The following is a 19,473-nucleotide window of genomic DNA, read 5'->3' on the forward strand; positions in this document are numbered from 1 at the left end:
TATTACTCAAGCTTATAGAAAAGCTTTTTTACTTTCTGGCGATGTCACTGTCCATTTCTTTCTTCCTGCCTTTCCTTACGCTCCAGCACACCCAGATTTGCAGCTGGTGCAGGAGCTGACTGCAGCTATGGTGACCATAACCGCACACCTGGGAAATCTCCGTCTTTAAAACTCACCGTAGTTTATTCGCCGTCAAAACCACTCCCACACCTCTGCCGCTATCGGACGGCATTTGCAGGGTGCTGGCGCCGAGCAGCGAGACATAGGCTAAAACTGAGGTTTCTTGGCCGAAGAAAGGGAAATCACTCAGAAATTTAAAAACCCCCACGAATTAAGGAGCAAGCGCAGCTCCCAGCGAAGGCCTCCGGCAGCGCCGGGACGTTCAGCCTGCTTGGCCATCCTCAGCGCGTTCCTCTGCCTGGCAGCACGGCTTGAGTTTTTCCCTAATTTTCTAATTTTTTTAAATTATTAATCATTATGGTTCATTATTCACGAATTGCACGCATCATTTATTTAGCGATTAACTAGCCCACTCGACCGGACCCGCCCCCGAGGAGGAGGCGCTCAGGAGGGCACCGAGCCCCCATTTACGCGGGACCCGTGGGACGACGCCCCCCCGCCGCGCCGTGCCGCGCGCAGCCCCGCCCCGTGTTCCCGCCCGCGCCGTGACGCAGGCGGCGGCGTTGGTCACGTGTGGCGGAGGCGGAGGCCCGGCCTCCCGCACCCGGAGCCGCCGCCATGCCGCTGCCGCTGCCCGGCCGCCCCCGCCTCGGGCAGGCCCCGCTCCTGGCGCTGCTGCTGCTGCTGTCGCTGGTGGTGGGCCCGGCGCGGCCCATCTCTTTCCAGCTGCCGGGCAAGGCGCGGAAGTGCCTGCGGGAGGAGATCCACCGCGACACGCTGGTCACGGGCGAGTACGAGATCGGCGCCCCGCCGGGCTCCTCCACCGGACCCTCCGCCAACCTCAAGGTGCGACCGCGGCGATAGGCCGAGGGGGGGGGCGGGGGGCGGGGGAGTGAGGGTCGGACGGGGCGGGCGGCGTGGCCCCGCCTCCCCAACGGGGCGGGGCGGGGGAAGACGCGTGACGTTGGCCACGCGTGACGTTGGCCACGCGTGACGTGACACCAGCCCACGCGTGGGTTTACTGCGGCCCATCGCAGGACTCGCCTTGTGCTGGGGACCACCAGCTCGCCCAGCGGCTGTGCCATCTGGGTATTGGCCAGCGAGGGAGCGAGGCAGGATTTTGGCTTGAGCCAAATACAAGCTTTCTCCCACCAAAGATTTCGTCGCGGCGGCCCGTCCCGCCAGCCGCCGTATAATCCGCACGCCCGTGCGGATTATACGGCGGCTGGCGGGACGGGCCGCCGCGATAAGGCCATCCCAAGGCTGCTGACACGGCGTGAGGAGGAAGGAGTTTGGGTGACGTGGCTTTCCAAGGGCTCCCTCCCTGCGCACAGCCTGGCATGGCGGGATGGAGCGGCAGGCAGCAGGGAAAGGGCTTAGAAGCCGGGTTTTGGCATACAGAGTGGGTATTTGCCATCTTGCCGTGTCGTGGCTGGCAGGGATTTTAAGGAGGCGGGTGTTTGCTACAAGAAAATGATCCTAAAGTCTTTCTAGGGGTATAGGGGAAGAGTCAGCAGAATATGTGTGACTAATACACCAATGTGACAAAGCAGCTATTAAAGCCTCAACAGCTTCGCTTTACTTCTGTCCACAGTCTACCTTCCCTAGGCTTGCTTCAGTTTTCCCACCTAGCTGAGTAAGGTCTATTGCTATGTAATCACTTCGTAACAGCTTTCTGTCTCATTTTTCTTTCTATTTAAGCTTCAAAAGTAAGCACACAAATGGAGACAGAACGGACTGCTCAGGAGTCTTGGTGTTACTGAGTGAATGTTTGAGATCTCCTGAAATCAAGTTGCCTTTCCAGCATTTGCCTGCAGATGCCCAAAGGTCTCAGGTTATTGGCAGTTGTGCTTGGTTATGGCTAGAGAAGGCTGTTTCTGGAGTCTTGCATTTTAAAAAATCTTGTCCTGCTGTTCTTGCAACATTTGTAAGAGGAGATTTGTCTGTGTGTAGTCACAGCTGAGCAGCTTTAGCGCCTTAAAATATTGCTGTGTGTTTGCCTGGTAAGGTGCGTGTGTTTCAGATCAAGTGCCATGTTCCCACCTGTCTCTTACCGCTTGGCGATCAAGCCTCCTTGTTCTCTGGTTGCCCACTCTTAGGTCAACTGACCCCACCACAGTCTCTTCCAAAACTGACTCCTTCTCTAGGGAGGTAGTGAAGCATGAATCCCATGCTTGGGTCTTAGTCTGGCTTTGCTGCTGAAGCTGGTGTCCAGATAGGACTGTTAGTGAAAGTTCTATTTTATTCTAGCTGCAAAATAAAAATTAAAAAAAAAAATAGTCCTGTACTAGTTCGAAAAGCTACAAAGAAGAAATAGTAATTTATGCAATTCTTGCCTGCCTTCGTATTGTTCAGGTATGCTGTGGCCTCCCAACATGCTACGACTATTGTGAGTGCTGCAGCCCCTCTGTTAGGTGCTTACTTTCCCTTTGTGTCTGTATGGGAAAGGTTAGTTCAGGACATCATGTCTGCAGGTGGTCTCTCCTCTTCTGCACTGGATGGTCTGCGTCAGTCCCCTGGATTGGGCCACCAAACGTAGGAGGTTGGTAGTTAATTCTGGCCAGGCTCAGTTCGGTTCCTGCTGGTGAGCTCAACCTCGTGTGTGTGATAGCCCGGCGCTAACAGTGGCACCCTCTGTTTTGGAGGAATCCGTGGGCTCTGCCAGCTGGCTGCCGAGGGGCGGCGGCGGAGCGGCTGAGGTCTCGCTTGGGCCCAGCCACGTGCCCTTGCCCCATTGTCGAGGCTGGCAGTTTGGGGAACCGTCGGGCTGTTTGTCAAGGGCGAACAATGCCCTGTCTGTAGGGGATTGTGTTACCGTAAATAACGTTAGAATAGCATAAAAAATCCCTTTCAGGTCCACTCCCCCACAAGCGCTCTGGCTGGGCTGTTAGCAGCTTCTCCCGCCCCCGCACGCCTGGCTGAATGGGCTGTGTATTTGCCTGATTTGGGTAATGCTATTCAGTTTTGATGAAAGCGGATAGCAGAGCTTTTACAGTCCAGAATCCTGTTCCTGGAGCAGGCTATTGCTAGAGCCGCAAAGGGCAAAAATGGATCAAGCTGCATAATATCCTCTAGCTAAAGATTAGTTCTGTGTCTACAAGGCCCTAAGGGAATAGTGCTCAAAATAATGGGGACGTTTGAGAGCTTTCTTCACTGTATTCTTGTTGCCACTTGTTCTTGGGATGGAGAACCCGGTGTGCAGATTATATGATATCACCCTGATGAGGCTCGTGTCGTGGTTAGTCAGGACTGCTCCGTTGAATAGTGTGCACCCTATGGTGGCCAAAACGCGTGCTTTTACACCGTGCCTGCGTGTTCAGATGCAAACAGTCCAGCGCTCCAACAGGGCCTGCTGACTTGAGCTGCATGCTTCCGATAGTCCGGCGGCTTCCAGACAGGAGGTGGCTTGTGTTGGTGGCTTATGGCAGGGGGATGGCAACGCAGCTGCCTGTGCCTGACTGCGCAGGCGTGTTTTCATCTGCTTCTCGCTTGTGTACAGGTAGAGCTCCGAGCAGAAACTGCAGCGCAGGAGGGGAACGGTGCTCCTCGTTCTCAGACACTGACAACTACCATATGGTCCAGGGGCAGCTGCAACAGATCCTGTAACAGAGTGTTGGGATAATCTGTATGTAGAGGAAGCTTGTTCCTAAAGTATTGCCTGCTATGGTTTGTACCCTGAGGCTTGAGGATTTATATACTTTATTATTTTTCCTGCCTAAGGCAGCAACTTCTGTTATCCATGTGAAGGTCCGCACCTGCTCCGAGTCCAGCAGGCTGCTGGCATCAGTGGTGTCCCATGGCAGGGAGTTATTTAGGTGTTCTAATAAGAATAAAGGAGAGTGTTTCCTTAGAATAATTTTGGGTATGTGGCCCTTTTATATGGCCTTTGCACAGGGAAATGAGGCTATTTTTCTGTTGTAAAATGGAGTAAAGGAGAGCGTCTGACTTATCTTCTCCATAGCACAGATTATTTTGTGTACTTCTGTCTTACATGCCTTCAAAATTATTTCCAAGCTTTTTAGTCTCTTCACCTCTAAAACTTTCAAAGACGCCTAGTAACTTTAGCACCCATGCTTTTTCAGACATACCTATAGAATGATAGAGCTGAGGGAGACTGGGAAACATTCCAGTGGAACACACATTGTTGATTTTCATGCGATGTTGTAAAGCTTTTGGTGTTTTTCACCCCTGTTCGTCGTCAGAGTATTTCAACTGGATCGAGCCTTTAATTGAGCACAATGATTCTCAAGTCTGCATCATGAAATGTGTGTCCTTTTTTTTGACTCTGTTGAAGCATTTTTGTAGAACTTCTACAGTTTTTGCCTATTCTTAGTGCTTTCTTAGGCTTAGCACAAAACAGTCATTATTCTGTCTGAGCAGTCTGAATTGTCCTCTGAAGTGGCTGCTTTTATGGATCTTGGCACCCAAACCCTGTAGAACTCAGAGCCACGCTGATGATTCCTTTCTAGAGGAATGGACATGCCCTTCTCCATTTTATCTTCTGGGGAATGAGTATTTTTATTTTTTTTTTCTGTCCCGTAAGGCTTTTACGTATCTCTGTTGCTATGGGAATTTATGAATCTTGCAAAAAGAAGGTAATGAATACCAGTTTGGTTCAGCAAAAGTTCCTAAATGTAGTCTATATTCAGAGTTTATAGGAGGAAGAGGAATTGGTGTGGTTTGGGGGTTTGTTGGCTGGTTAATTGTTTTTTGGTGGGGTTCTTTTTTGTTAAATCTGAGAGTCAATAATTACATTAGAGGCACTCTGATTTTGTCAGCTCCTGGAGTGGGGATAAGGAAGAGAGGAATTGATATAGTTGTGACCTGGCTTGTAACACCTCTTCTATAGTATTTTACAGGAAAACTGTTGAAAGGAGAATGCAGCAGCTCCAAAGGGGATGCTGTGAGAACTCTGCCTGTGTAGCACAGGCAGCATGAGCCTGTGGCAGTGAAGCATTGTATCCCTCACCCTTGTTGTCTCTTTTACAGATAACTGACTCAGCTGGCCACATCCTGTATGCCAAGGAGGATGCCACTAAGGGCAAGTTTGCCTTCACCACTGAAGACTATGATATGTTTGAGGCATGCTTTGAGAGCAAGCTTCCTGTGGGTAAGTGAAGTGAAAGGTCTGTTGGCTGCTTCTAGCTTCCGAACAACTTCATGTAGATACGTAGGTGAGGGCTATGGGTAAAGTGATGCTGAGTGTGGTCCGCAGAACACTGTTTGACTTCTAAAGTTGATCTTCAGGAGGTTGTGGGCAGTCTCACTGCAGAACATCTGCTGTCGGTGTTGCATTTGAAGTGAAGTAATCCTCTGTGGCTATAGTGAAGAGTGCTTGGGTTTCCTCTGAAAGGGGAGTCGTGTGTTCCTCCCACAGAGAAGTTGCAATGAATGGCAGTACTGGAGAGCAAACCACACCTTTTTTGCCCTTTTCCTGCTTCTCCCCATCTTGCAGTCAAGCCAGGACAGAGCAGGATGCCATCATCTCCAGGACCCTGTCTTTCTCCCCATTTGGTGGAACGTGGTCTCTCCACAATGTGTACTTGGCAGCAATCCTGCTTTGGGTTAGCAACCATTTTCTGGGATTGGGGGGGGTGTGTGTGTGTAGGGAAAGTGGCCTTGGTTTGCATCCGCAGCTGCTCTCTTAAGTGGTCAATAAAGGGAAGGGGAAATGAGCAGGACGTCAGCCTTGCATTTGTGCTGCAGGGATGGTTGCCTAACGAGCGCTGAGGCTCGTTTCCTGTGAGCGTGACGCATGTGCTGCTTTGAGTGGCTGGGCTCAGTTTCAGGACAAACGTGCTGCAAACGGCCAACGTGTGGGCTCTGGTCTCATTTGTGGTGGTGTGAGTACATGCAAATTCATAGGTGCTCACATCTTTTCACAGTCACTGGCAGAGTTCTGCTCCCTGGACCTGGTTCTTCTTAGATCTGATCCTGAAAGATCCCAGAGCGTTTCGCAGAGCACTCACTAGCAGCATTCCCCATACCTGTTGAAAGGCAGCCTCTGTTTTGCTGTTCTGCTCCACATGCAAGATATAAATACTTTGCAAGTGGAAGAGAACTTTCCAGAAAGAGAAGGCTGTTTTCTTTGCTGGTATTGAAAGTGACCTGGCTTGCGACACCTCTTCCATAGTATTTTACAGATGAGACACTGACCCCAAATGCTCCGGATTTTGTTTTTATTTCACTCCAAAGGTAGGGCGTCCAAATGCTCCTTAAAGTGTTGAGACACGCAGGCACTAGCGGCTCATCTGGAAGTCACTCATGGTATTTACTGTCCCACACCTGGGTATTTGGGAGGTCTTGAGACAGTCCTACAGGTCCTTTCATAGCTTCCATGTGTTCACACTGAAGTGGGAAAGGCTTCTTTAGTTGTGTCTGGACTCTTATTTCGGTGCTTGCAACCAGAGGTTTCTTGCCTAGACTGAGCCCCTTGTAGCTCTTTTGATTGTAGCTAATGTTTGTTCTCTGCCTGCCTTGTATTGTTGCAAGTTTGTCTTAAAGCTTTCAGTACTGATGAGGATAAAATATTTCAAAGTGCAGCTTCTACGTGGTGACCAGTGGGGCGTTGCGGTGCCAAAATCTATAGCTGTTCAATTGAGCATCTGAATTCTCTTCTGGAGGCTTTCATTTTGGGGGCCTCTGAGGTCCCATTTTCTTTTTGGACCCAGATACCCCAAATTCCTTGCTAAAGAGAGATGCTGCATGATGAGTATCTCCAGATTTCCCATCCCTGTGTTGGAAATCAAGGAAGTATTAAAGTAAGGGAGGTGGCACTGTGAGGCTTGATCACCTGCAGAACTTGTTTAAGGTACTGTGGAAGAAGTAACCACATCACAAGGAAATGCCTTGTTTCCTCTATAAGGTCAGCATGGGAATGGAGGAACTGACCAAGTGCCATTTTATCTCCATGTTTCTCTTTAAAGGTGGGTTTTGGGGTTGTTTTTTTCCACAGTCTTATCTAGTAAGATGTCAGGACTTGTAGTGGGGCAGCCAAGGAGGATGTTGGTGGAGTACTGGAAGAGAAAAGCTGTTGGTAGAGGAAGCCCAGAGCCGTTGGGACCTGAAGGGTCTAAGCAACTGGGATTTCTCAATCCTTAACCACAAAAATGAGGAAGAGGAAGTGAGAAGGAGACCCTATTTAGAAGATCCACCTTATCAGACTGGAGGGGTTCTTAGGGTGCTTCTTGGAGCTATGGGTGTTTGCACAACAGGCTATTTTTCCCTCTTCCAGGGTGGAAGGGTCCTGTCTTCCTGACCAGTGCTCTGTTCCCAGGCGCACTTACTCTCACACCGTATGCTAATCTCTGAGAAGGATAGCCTGGCCTACACGACATGTGTCCCTGTAGGGCTCGTCCTGTGTGCTGATCTTTACCTCTTTGCTCCTTCTGTAATCCTTCTCTTCCCAAACTTTCTTAAGAGTCTTATGGCTCTTTTTTTTTTCTGGAATTCCTGTGGGAAAATTTTTTGACATCCAGTTCAACCATCCTGTTTTTCCACAGACTTTGCAAATTAGGAGCTCCCCTAATCTCCCAGGAAACAGTTCTGTGCTGTGTGAGATGACCTCTTGAAGACCTCCTGGGGGATGTAGGTATCAGTTTAGTTCAAGATCTCTGGGACTTAACTGTTTTTCTCTTTGCTGCTGATCTGGTCTCCTGTGGTGAGCCCTGGCTGCAGGAGGAGCAGGGAGTTACTGAGGATTTGTTGAGTGCAAAGGGAGCTGCCTAGTGCCTTGGGCTCAGTGAACTTGTAGAAGAGCAGCTTGAGTTTTTCCAGGCTGATCTCTGACAACATTGACCTCTTGCAGAATGTCTGCTTTCTGTCCCTTTGCACCGAGCAGCTCGAAGTTTTCTACTTTCTTACTGCCTCATGGCAGCTCTCCCTTTCAGCCTGACAAATTAATTCTTCCAGTTCTGTTCTGTTCACTGACCTTTTCATCTTTCACATCTCTTCCTGGAAGCTCCAGCTCTCCACCCAAGTTGCTGTAATTTAAAGAACATTAAAAAAACCCTGTCATTGAACTGTGTGCTTTGAATTTTTTTCTGCAGCTACTGTTGGCTGTCCTACCTGCCAGCCTCCAGGCATGCTGGTATATAAATGGAATAAGCAGTCAAAACTTGTGGTTGGAGAAAAGAGCACTGGGTGGTTGTATACAACCTGTCTGCTAAAGAACATTGCTGGGATTTGAGTTTGTTTTTACAGTAACTGATCTTTTATAAGAAAACAAAAAAAATCCATCCTAATCGTGATTTATCCATGAGGCTCTTACATAGCTGGGTTTGAATTTTGAGCTCCTGTATCCCTTGGGAAATTTAAGAAACAGTTTGTAGTTGTTATGGACCATCTTGTCAGTAGGTTATTCCATATTCTGCTAGCAGTAGAAGGTGAAGGTGGTTCTACTCTGTGTTGAAGAGCTGTTCAGCGGGTGGAGAGAAAATTTGGGATGTTGTACTGAAGATCTGGAGTATCTTCCTAGCTCCCGACTGGAGTGACCCAGTGTAACCTGTGCATTGAATTTGTTTGTGGACTGAGGGAATGTCTACCTGGCAGCCTCCTAAGGCAAAGTGTATTGGATGTGGTCCTGAATGAAGACTCTGAAATTCATAGTATAAGTGAATTCAGACCTTGTGTTTTGCTGGTAGCCAGCTGAGGACAACTGTATGCCCCAAAGTGCTGGGATTTGGGAATGTGTTGTGTATGGACATTTCCTTGGTGGGTGGTACAGTGGAATATGATACTTTGGTCAGCTGACGTGCAGCATTCTTTAGGGTATCTTACATGCCAATTCTGGTTTGGTTTTTTTTGGCCTCTTGGGAATGTTCTCAAATGGGACTGTAGCAGTTAGAAGAAGCTATTAACCGTAGGTGTCCCTGGGGGCTACAGCCTTAAAAGATACCTACTGTGCTGTTGACTGCAGACTTATCCTACTCGCTGTTTGTGCAGCTCCAGCTGGCTGTTCCCTGAAGTGGCATTTTCCTGGCTTCAGAAGCCTCCTGCCATTTTGGGGGTTGCATTAGCAGTGTGGGTCTCGGACATCTGAGCTGTTCTTTCCCTGAAGATGTGTTGGTAAAGGGATTGCTTTCATTTCTGCAGGTACTGCACCCTACAAGGGTCAGTAGTTCCTGTACACCATATTCCTCAATTAGAGTAGTTTACCTTCTGCTCTCTTGAATGTAAAATCATTTACAACGCCAGTAACCTTGACAAGGTGCTGGTGCACTTCCTGCTAGGGGGAATGCGGGCTTCCCAGTTGAATATTTGTCCTGCTGGTGATTTGTCTTTCGCCAGGCTGTCTCATAGCAGCTGGTATTCATCTTCTAATCCTCTGCAGTTTTTACAGTGATTTGCATCCCACACACAGTCAGTGCTTTTAGTTACAGCTTGTTCTCATTATCTTTGGGAGGCTCCCCTTCAGCCAGGATTTATTGTGAAGTCTCTGTATTTTTAGGCTGGACTGTGCTGCCTCCGCAGTTAGCTGCAGACATAGAGGGAGGGGAGGGATGTTGTGAGTTCTTCCTCAGTGGTGGGGAGAGCTGGTGATTTCCTGGCAGGCTGTTTCACACAATGAATCCTTTCATTATGCTTCCAGGAACAGGGAGGATGCCGGACCAGCTCGTGATTCTGGATATGAAGCATGGAGTTGAAGCAAAGAACTACGAGGAGGTATGTCCCCTGGCTGCCTGCACTGCAGGCTCCCCTTTCCCAGCACTCACGTGATGCCATTTGTAGATCTGGGGCTCATGATGGGAAGCTGTTTTCCCAGCGGTGATGAAAGCCTGTCTGCAACCTACAGTTGCAGTGAAGCTTTGTGTGTTAGGGGAGGAAAAAAAAAAAAGGGAAACATCAACTAAAATGAATTCTGTACTCTGGGAACTGGAGCCTTATGTGTGAATTTATTTGCTAGGACAGCATGACCCAGCTTCTGGGTGTAGGTATTAGAGGCAACAGGAGGCTGAGATGTGAAGTTTCCCCAGCCCCAGCAGCAGAGGGCATTTTAGGTTAATACCAGATCCTCCTAAAGGTCAAGTTGTGTTGTTATTGTTCTTACCTTTGTGACTGTGAGATGTGCTGGCTCAACAGCCCTGAAGTGGTGCTTGTACATTTCTAAGAACTGGCAGTTTATCAGTGTAAAGGTGTTTGGCAGAGTAGTGGCTGGTGTGAAATGGGCATTTGGTTTGAAGGCATTGCAAACAGGCATAAAGCCTAAATGTTTCTATCTTATGAGGACATAGCTTTCTTAGACCCAAGAGCCAGCTATGTGGAATAGCCATTGCTTTGTGGCTGGGACAGTCTGGTTGCTACTATGCTTTTGGTTCACCAGAATTTGGGGTCAGTCAGCCCCCAGCACAGAGCCTGTGCCTGAGGAAACGAGAGTTGTTGGCGGATAAAGATTCCTGCAAATGATTGCCGTGTCCACTGTGCACAACAGCATGGGAGATGCCTCAGGGAGGAGAGGGGGTAGCAGGAGGCTGTGTATGGAGCCAGTTAGAAAATGAACAAATTTCTGAGATGAGCATGCTGGAGCTTTTATATCCTTTTGAGCTTTGGTTTAGCTGCCCCTGCGTGGCTTGAGTCAGTTTAGAGCACATCCTACATTGAGAGTAAGAAAGTGCTTGGGGTCAAGGAAAAGCAGAGCAATCATCGCTTGAGTCAGTCTAGAGCACGTCCTACATGAAGAATAAAAAAGCGCTTGGGGTCAGGGAAGAGCAAAGCAATCATTGGGCCAGCTCTCTGGCAACCAGCGACTGAAGGATTACAAGATATGGAAATCTTATGGGATGACTCCTGAGAGGGTAAATGGGAGGATTATGGTGACTACATTTACAGAATCTCTTTGAATACAACCCCGCAGCATACTGAGTTACATTACTGTAAGGCTGCCTAGAAGCATTGTCCCTATGCAGAAAGATTCTTATGCCTGTATATCTACGTAGTCACTGGCTGTACTGATAAAACTGTCTTGGAATAAAAGTAAGTGTCCATTATGCTCGTCAGTGTAGCTAGATCAATGGAAAAGGTTCATGGACGAACATAGGAAAAGAAGAATTTAGAATTGCAGTCCCACCTGATACTGAATGCAGACCTTGACAGTGCTGGCAAACATCCTTGACTTATGAGGACCTCTCAGAGTGGCAGGCTGTTGAGCCTTGTTGAGCAGCATGTTTGCAAAGGACTGAAACAGGTTTACTGTTTGTACAGCTGCTATGGATGTTTAGCCACGCTGCTTTGCAGTGCATTTTCTTTTTTTCATCCTCTCTCTCCCCGGGTTGCTGTAGTATTTGTGGGTTTTGACTTGACGTGTTGCTGTAAAGCCCCAGAGGGGAGGACTGCTGCTCAGGTTTCTTTCCTGGAATTGCTGCCTTTTTGAGCCTTTTGCTTGTGATGTTCATGTGCTCTAAGGTACCAGTGACCCGTCTTCCCTCCCAGTTCTTCATGTTGAACTGCTTCAAGGAGACTTGATGCAGGGAGTTGAACGAAGGTCTCTAATGTTGTCCTTGTGCATGGATATATGGAGTGAGAGGAGGGGTGATGATATTCGAGTCTGGCTTCTTAAGCTTTCATAGATCCAGACATTCTTGGAGCAAAGCAACTGGGAGAGTGAGCTGGGTTAGAAAACCTAACTGCATGGCAGTGTTGTACCTTGGTTCTCTGGGGTAGGGAGGGTTAACTTTATCCATTCAATAAGTAGAAATGAAGGTAGTGAAAAGTGAAAAGACTTTTCAGAGGGCATGAAGAAGGCTTGGCAATCTAGGTTCCTTTCCAGATCAGCTACTCCTTGTCAATTCTTGGCTATAGTGTATCTCTTTCTGTGCTGGGAAGAGAGTTAGGCTTTGACAAATCTTTGAGTGGCCCCTGAGAAGTTTAGTGGAGTTGTTGTCTTGATTGTTCTGGTGGTCCAGGAGTTCCTTCTAGGATGATGGTGTTCCACCATCACAGATGCTTGGTGGGCTTTTTACAAAATCCCTTGGAGCAGCTGTGCATACTGGCTTCACTAGGGATGAAAGGGGTTCCAGGATGTGGGTCTCAGAGTACATGCAGGGCTATAAGTAGCTATCAGATGTTTCTAGCTACACCTATTAAGAGCAGCTGAAGGGATGCAGGATGGAGCAGACAAGCCTTGTTTTTTCCCAGTGGAACCTTTGTAGCCTTCTGTGAATGAGGAAGGGTGCCCTCCAGGAAGATAACGGAGCTGATCAAGACCGGGTTAGCTTGTCAGTAGAGCTGCCTGAGATCTTGTGTGTGTTACAGACCCACTGCTCTAGCTGTGTCAGCAGAGTCTGGGCCATGGGCACACTTAACACTGGTGCCAGTTTTTCAGCAAAGCTCTGATGGCCAATACGTGTCCAGGCCACAGGGTTTTGTCAGTACAACCTATTGGCTAGAAAGCGGGAGGGGTTTAACCTCCCGTTTCCTACCCGTTCTCACAAACACACTCCGAATTGACACTGCTGTGCTGGCAGAGCTGTAATGTGCAGCTTGCCTCAGCATAAAAATCCTCAGATGACTGCTTGACGGCCTGCGGCTTGCCAGGATATGCGGGTCATGTGAAGACCCTTCAGTGAAATAGCTGATTAGCTAGCACTGGCCTGGTCACGAGCATCTCTTCAGACGGGCTCTGACGCCCAGGCAGCTGCCTCTGGAAGCAGCATTTTGGGGATACCCGCACCCTGGGCGCCCTGTTGCCTACCTGTTAGCACTACTGAGGGATGCTGTCCTGCGGCTTATGTCTATATCCTGTGTGGCGGTGAGACCAGTGGTGAGCTGCGGGTGCTCCATGTGTTTTCTGTAGTGCATCTCTCTTCTGCTGCACTACTCAGGGACAGGGTATCTGGCCTTCATGGTGGGGACCTGTCACTCAGTACTAGTGACAAATTCTATGGAAGAACCAGTTACCCAAACCCTACGCTGTAACAGTGGCAGGAATTGTAGTTAGCTTCCTTTCAGTAATGTCCTTGTGTCACAGATTTTATATTATGTGTAGACAGGTTACAGCCAGGACTGGGGCAGGGACATGTGTTCACACATTCAACTTTAAATAGTTGCTGTTGTGGACTGTGCTTTCTCATTGAATTTCCTGTGGATTTTTCGTTTTGGCTATTAGTCTGTGACTTGTAGGACAGTGGGTTGCATGTTCTGCACAAAAATGATGTCCTATAAAACCAGCTTTTATGAGGGAAGTGCATTTTTCTTTCAAACTGGCGCAAAGGCAGCCCGTCCCATAAGTATTCCAGCAGCGTCACCTGGTGGCTTGAGACAGATGGAGCACTTGGTAGTTGCGTGGTCCCTACCAAGCGCATGGGCTGCCCTTGAGGTTCAGTCTCAGTGATAAAAGCCTTGAGCTCTTGTGGGTGTAATCAAACCACTACTACTGGGAATCAGGCTGCCCGGGCTTTCTGGGGCGTGTGGCAACAGTTAGCAAAGTGAGTCTCGGTGCTAATATCCCATGTGCCTATAGAACGATATTGCGTGCGTGCACGCGTAAGTTAGTCACCTGTATCGCGGGCTGTGACTTCTATTCATTGGAGGTTTAGTCATGTGGCAAGCTCTTCTACCCACTCCTCAGAAGCCAACTGTGAATTAGCTAACATTAGGCCGAATAAGGAAGAAATGTGCTTGTATGCATACTGGGCTCCTCTGTTGTGTAGGAGGGTAGTAGGAAAGTGTGTTTCAGAGAACAGGTGGGAGAAGTGATAGTGCTTTATGCAATGGTAGTTTCTGGTTTGTAGAGGTGTTTCCCTAGGGGAAGGACGCCCCAGAACTGTAGCGTGTGAGGAGGAGTGGTTCAAACTGGCACTAAAAACCAATGTGGGAGCTTTTGGTTTTGGCTCGGTGATTGCCTGACTATTCTGTTTTCTAGATTGCTAAAGTGGAAAAGTTGAAGCCTCTGGAAGTAGAATTGAGGCGCCTGGAAGATCTTTCAGAGTCCATCGTTAATGACTTTGCCTATATGAAGAAACGAGAAGAGGAAATGAGGGACACAAATGGTAAGAGACTGCATGCTCCTTCAGAAGGATGGAGCTCTAAGATCCTTACTTCCGCTTAATGTGTTATTAGGACAGCATTTGGAGATCCAGCTATTGTAGTGGTCTCTGCCTGTTCTGTTCCTAGTAGGGGAAACCTACTGATACTTCTCTCCCTCTGAAGTAGTCATGAGTCTTGTGTGTCCCAGCTCTAGAAATTATTTCTTTCTGTCTCTGTTCCTAATGTGAATTACTCTGTACCATTTAATGTTGCCCACTAATCACAGTTTTGCCTTGTTCCCTCTCATTATCCTTCCCGTTCCCTCTGCTTTTATTCTCATGTACTGCTTGTGCTTGGGTGCCCTTGCCTTCGTGCTGTATGATATCTTATCCTTAAAGTTTCGCAGGGGTGGGGAGAGAAAATTCTGAGAACTTTGCCCTCTTGAGGTGCATCCTGTGATGTCAGACTCCTGTGCAATGGTTTGTTGTCTGTTTCAGAGTCGACAAACACCCGGGTTTTGTACTTCAGCATTTTCTCCATGTGCTGCCTCATCGGACTGGCTACGTGGCAGGTTTTCTACCTGCGTCGCTTCTTCAAGGCCAAGAAACTGATTGAGTAAAGGAGCAAGTCCTCCTCCCCCTCCTCTCAGACCCAGCTGGACACCGCCGGGACCCAGCCATGGCCCCCTGGAGCCATCTCACAGATGATACCCACTGACTGGAGCTTCTCTGCAGGAACTTGGACCCTAAAGGGGGAGGGGAGCCTAAACATTGGAGGCAACGGGGGACTTGTAAAATCCTGTTGGATGTTGAGGGTGGGGGAGATTGTGATGGGTTTGGGGATTCCTGGGGCAGCGATTAAATAAAAAAAGATTTTTCCATGACAGCTGCAGCAAGTTTTTGCGCTGTCTGTTCTCCTTTTGTAATCTTGGCTTGATGATGTCTCCCATCTGTCTGTGACTGTAGTGTTACTCTGAGCCACTTGACCCTGCTGTGCTCTTCAGGTGCCATGCAGCTAGCACCAGGGCAGAGCAGGGGATTCCCTGTTCTGACCAGCTGGGGTCTGAGCCTCGTGCAAACGGACGTGAGTGCAAAGCAATAGTATTCATCATTCCAGCAGGGCCTGAGGATAGAGGGAGGCCCAAGGTTTGGTCCCTGTCGCGGACCTCTGTGTTTCTCCCTGTGGGAGCTGGTGTCTTTGTGCGGACAGGTCAGGGCGCTTGAGTGTATGATGGTTCAGCCTGGAGGAAGGGGAGCCTTGGAAGGAGGGCTTGGGAGCATGTTTGAGCTTGGAAAGGAGAAGCCTGCTTCGCTCAACTAAGCTGTCCAGCCTTGATCCCACCCTTGCTCCACGTGTTTGTCTTGGATTTGCCTCTCTTGTTCTGCAATGATGCAGCAGTTTTCCTGAAAGCCTTAGTCGAGGATGGCCTTTTGTACAGACAGGAGGCCTTGGTCAGATACAGTCAGAGAGCAAATAGGAGCAGGTTATGCTTGGAAAATTGGTCTTACATTGAGCAGGAGACTTCTCATCTAACTGTAGCGTTTATCCAGCAGGCAGCTGGCTGAATCTCACTTTCTGAGACCTCAAAGCAAGGTGGGCTGCTGCTCATGTGAAGCATGAGGGCCTGTGCCCTGCTTTGAGGTCTGTGGGTGCGAGGGGTGCTTTGCAGGTTGGCAGAGGAGTTCTCACAAGAATGTGGACGAAGTCAAAAAAGCAGTACAGCGTAGGAATAAGCTAATTCTGTGTCTGAGGGGAGTCTGAACTGTGCCCTCAACAGCATTGTTATTCGCCTATGCAGTACTACAGAGAGCCAGCAGCTTCTTGTCATTTCTCAGTTGTCCAGATGGCATGATGTTAAATAAGCCAGGCTGGGGAAAAAAAAAGGCAGATTAACTTCATGGACTTACCTGCTGCAGTTTTTAGGCAGTGATTAAAATTCTTTTACCTTCTCTGCATTCCTTCAGAGCAAAAGGTTCAGCAGCACAGCATTCTGGTGTCATGTGCCTAGACGCTTCTGGCTAGGGAAGGGGTTGTTGTGGCCCTGGGCCTGGGCTGCCATTTTGAAAAAAGCGTGGTTTTAAATTTCTGACCTGAATCTGATCTGTTGCTGGGAAGGAAACAGTTGTCCAGGGTGAGGCAATGGGAAAGAGGATAAAAAGATGACCTCCTGTCATCTAAATACATTTGTACTTTGCCTCCCTTTTGCCATTGTCAAGTTCCTGGAGTTGTTAGTTGCACTGGCAAGTGCTTAGATTGTTTTTAATTGGTTTCTTTTTTGATAAAGCCATATTAAGAACCCAAGTCTACTCCTCTGCCCTTGCATCCATTTTATCCTTGTATGTTTTTGAAAGCTGTTACAGTGCAGAACAGGAGTGATGCCACAGGACTGAATTACAGAAGTCATTTGAAGGTAGTTTTAGGTCCTACAGTTTGAAGCCTGTAGATCTGTTAAGGTTTTGCTTTTGTTTTTATGTAACTTGAAAAGACAGTACAAGAAAGGGGCCTTTCCAGTGTTGTCTGTTTTGATATCCTCTTCCCGTCCTTGTCCGAGTACAAAGATACCTTTATCTTAAAAAATGGTGGCGAGGCCTTAAGTTCCCCAGGTGACTGTTACACTGTCATCGTTCTGGTGTTGCATTTTGATCTTCACTGTACTGGTATGATTACTGGGGAGCAGGTTTTGGGGACTGGTATGGATTTACCTGTAATGACTGGTTGGGGGATTTTTGTCAACTTTCTCAAATAAAATTTCTTTGGGGAAAAACAACCCACCTCAATTGTCCGCGTGAGTCTTGTCCTCTTTGTGCGTGTTCCTGCTGACTGCTGTTTCCTGCAAGCTGACCTGTCACAGGAAGCAGCAAGTACACGGAACCCCACAAGCCTTTGGGTTTCTCTAGCAATAGTTAATTTCTAAAGAATTTGGGAATTCCAGACTCAGGAAAGGTATGGGCTTCTCTGTGGAGCGGGACCAGCACAGCAAATGAGGTGTCTCTAATACAGATTACCATTTGTGGCCTTTCTTCCCCCCTTCCTAATTATTTCCCTCTATGCGTTGGAATTTTGAGGCTGATGCTGAAACGGGAATGGTGCTCTAGTGTACTGGAAAGATCCAGGTTTTCACCATTAGCTCCCATGTAACATTTAGTTTATTAAGACAAATGGAATTACTTTCAGTTTTGTGCTTTAGAGGAAATTCTAAATTGTTGCAAAGATGAGGTGGTCCTAAGTGAGTGGCAGATGCTTGCTGAAGAGAGTGGTTAGGTATTTACCGAACTTGCTATCAGATCCCCTCTGAGCCTGCAAGCCTTTTGTCACGCAGTAGCCACGTGAGATATGCCACATAATAGGATTCGGGGCACATAAGTGCTACGTAACTAGTTAGTATTATCAGGGAGAATTTCAAGAAGGGAAATTCCCAGATCTTTGGATAAGGATTAGCCTGTGCAAGTTCTTGCCTGGATGCATATTTGAGTATGTGAAATCATACAGCCATTCTCATGTGGTAGGTTGGTGGTGGGTCTGGGCTGTTTCAGAGCACTGCAAATGCAGAGCTGGTGTCTTCGTTCCGTTCTACTTCTGGGAAATGGGCTAAAGTTGAGCTGTTGCAGATACTTGGGTCTGAGCCCATCTTTGTGTGTGACAGATGCATTACTGGTAAATCTATAATTGCCTGTAGCAAACTGCATCAGACGTTTCCAGCCTCTTCCACCCACTTGTCAATGTGACTAACGATTTAATTATCACACTACTTAACACAGCGCGTGAGCATTCCTAAGTAAGGTACATCTTCATGTATTCCCCCTCCTGCTCTGCCAGCGTAGGCAGCACCCTGTACAAAGTGCCTGCTGCAGCTGCTGTGTGCGTGCACGTGTAAGGGGATGAGCATTTTACACACTGTTGCTCATTTCTTACAAGCTGCTCAGGTATGTGAGAAATAACCCAAGTGTACACCTGTATTGTCTTCTAACTGGCAGATCAGGGACTTTTGACTCAAACTAGCTTGGCAACTGGTTGGCGAGATCATTGGGGGATTCCTGCCTGTGCATTTTATGGGGTCCTGTGGCAGAAGATTGGGAAAGTAGCGTGGCTTCTCTTCACCCCTGCCAGTTTCTGTCTCTCATGCCTTTGGTTGTGTCCCTCTGCTGTACTTGTCTTTCAGATGCCTGAGATGGCCTTGTCCTTAGTGAACAAAGTCTCTGGGAAATTAACTTCCCACACATTCAAGGTGGCTTGTTGGGAAGGAGAGAGCACAAACCTGAAATGGATACATCTTTCACAGGAGAAGAAAAGTTGGGTCTGCTGAAGACTGGGGGAGTTCAGGGTTTGTAGTTATGGCTGCTGCCCCTTCTCCACCTGAAGAATTTGTCAGGCTTGTACTTGTTCTGTTGTTCCTCCCCCAAAGCACCACTGGTGGTGGTGTGGTGGCTCTGGCAGGCCTGCCCTTTGAGGAAGGTGGAACGAGCAGAACTTAGAAAAACCTGCCTGTGGGCATTTCTTGGACCTTTTTTGTAAACCTGAAACAGGTGAGCCCAAGATTTGCTGCAGCACTAAAGTACTTGTATTTACACTGTTTGTAGGAAGCCTGTTTTGCCTTGCTGGGGAAGTCTGTTGCACTGGCAGGAGTTGGGAGTTGCTCTGTTTCAGCTGCAGCTGAAGTGCCTTAAACTTTCTGCAAACTGGCAGTAACAGATGCCTGATTGCTCCTTCTGTTGCCAGAGGTCCATGTGGTTTATCACCTTAAACTCAACGCATCAGCTTCTGCACTTCCAGCTTGCTGACAGCCTGCCCAAGGACCTGTGGTCTCCTGGTGTCCATCCCAGTGACCTTTGCTACAAGGACCATTTGTTTAGTTATGTTTGGAGAAAGCTGTTGTGTCCTGAAGGACCCATCTGACACTGTATTTCAGTTTTTGCAGTAAAATGTACGTGTTGAGTAACTTCTTTTGGGGGCGTGTTGCTCAAAAAAGGCAACGACAGAACCACGCTCACTTTGCTCAGTCTCTCTTCTGCAGTTTCCTGTCACTTAATTTCCTTTCATAGCTGATATTCCTGAGGTACCTTTTCCCTGAGCTTTGAAATCAGTTGCATTACGTGATCTTTGCATAAGCTGCGCCAGGAGGTTCTGTTGGAATTGTAATGAGATTAACTTCTTTTTTCTTGGTTGTAGGTGGGATGCTGTTCCTACAGATGCCGTACAGCTGAGGCTGGCAGAGGGGAAGGTGTGCTTGTGTTTTCCAGCTATATCCCATTGCAGCTCTGGTCTGGTCGGCTGCAGACCTCCAGGGTTTTCTCACCCATAGCAACTGCTCAGTCTCTTGTTTCCTTCTGAATATACTTTGTTTGGATAATCTTCCCCCAGATGTAAGATATTTGCTATATATATGTAACTTGA

At 48.1% G+C, this 19,473-nt stretch overlaps 1 protein-coding gene across 1 annotated transcript; it reads left to right on the forward strand.

Moving 5' to 3' along the window:
* Window positions 1-738: 738 nt before the first annotated feature.
* Window positions 739-16,849, forward strand: TMED10 (transmembrane p24 trafficking protein 10). Its single transcript, XM_086462406.1, has 5 exons — window positions 739-966; window positions 5,110-5,230; window positions 9,710-9,783; window positions 13,979-14,105; window positions 14,580-16,849. The coding sequence occupies exons 1-5, from the start codon at window positions 739-741 to the stop codon at window positions 14,699-14,701; spliced, it is 672 nt and encodes a 223-aa protein (XP_086318532.1). The 3' UTR covers window positions 14,702-16,849.
* Window positions 16,850-19,473: the final 2,624 nt, after the last annotated feature.

This window comes from Leptosomus discolor, chromosome 3, assembly GCF_034619465.1.
Source record: "Leptosomus discolor isolate bLepDis1 chromosome 3, bLepDis1.hap2, whole genome shotgun sequence".
Lineage (NCBI taxonomy): Eukaryota > Metazoa > Chordata > Aves > Leptosomiformes > Leptosomidae > Leptosomus > Leptosomus discolor.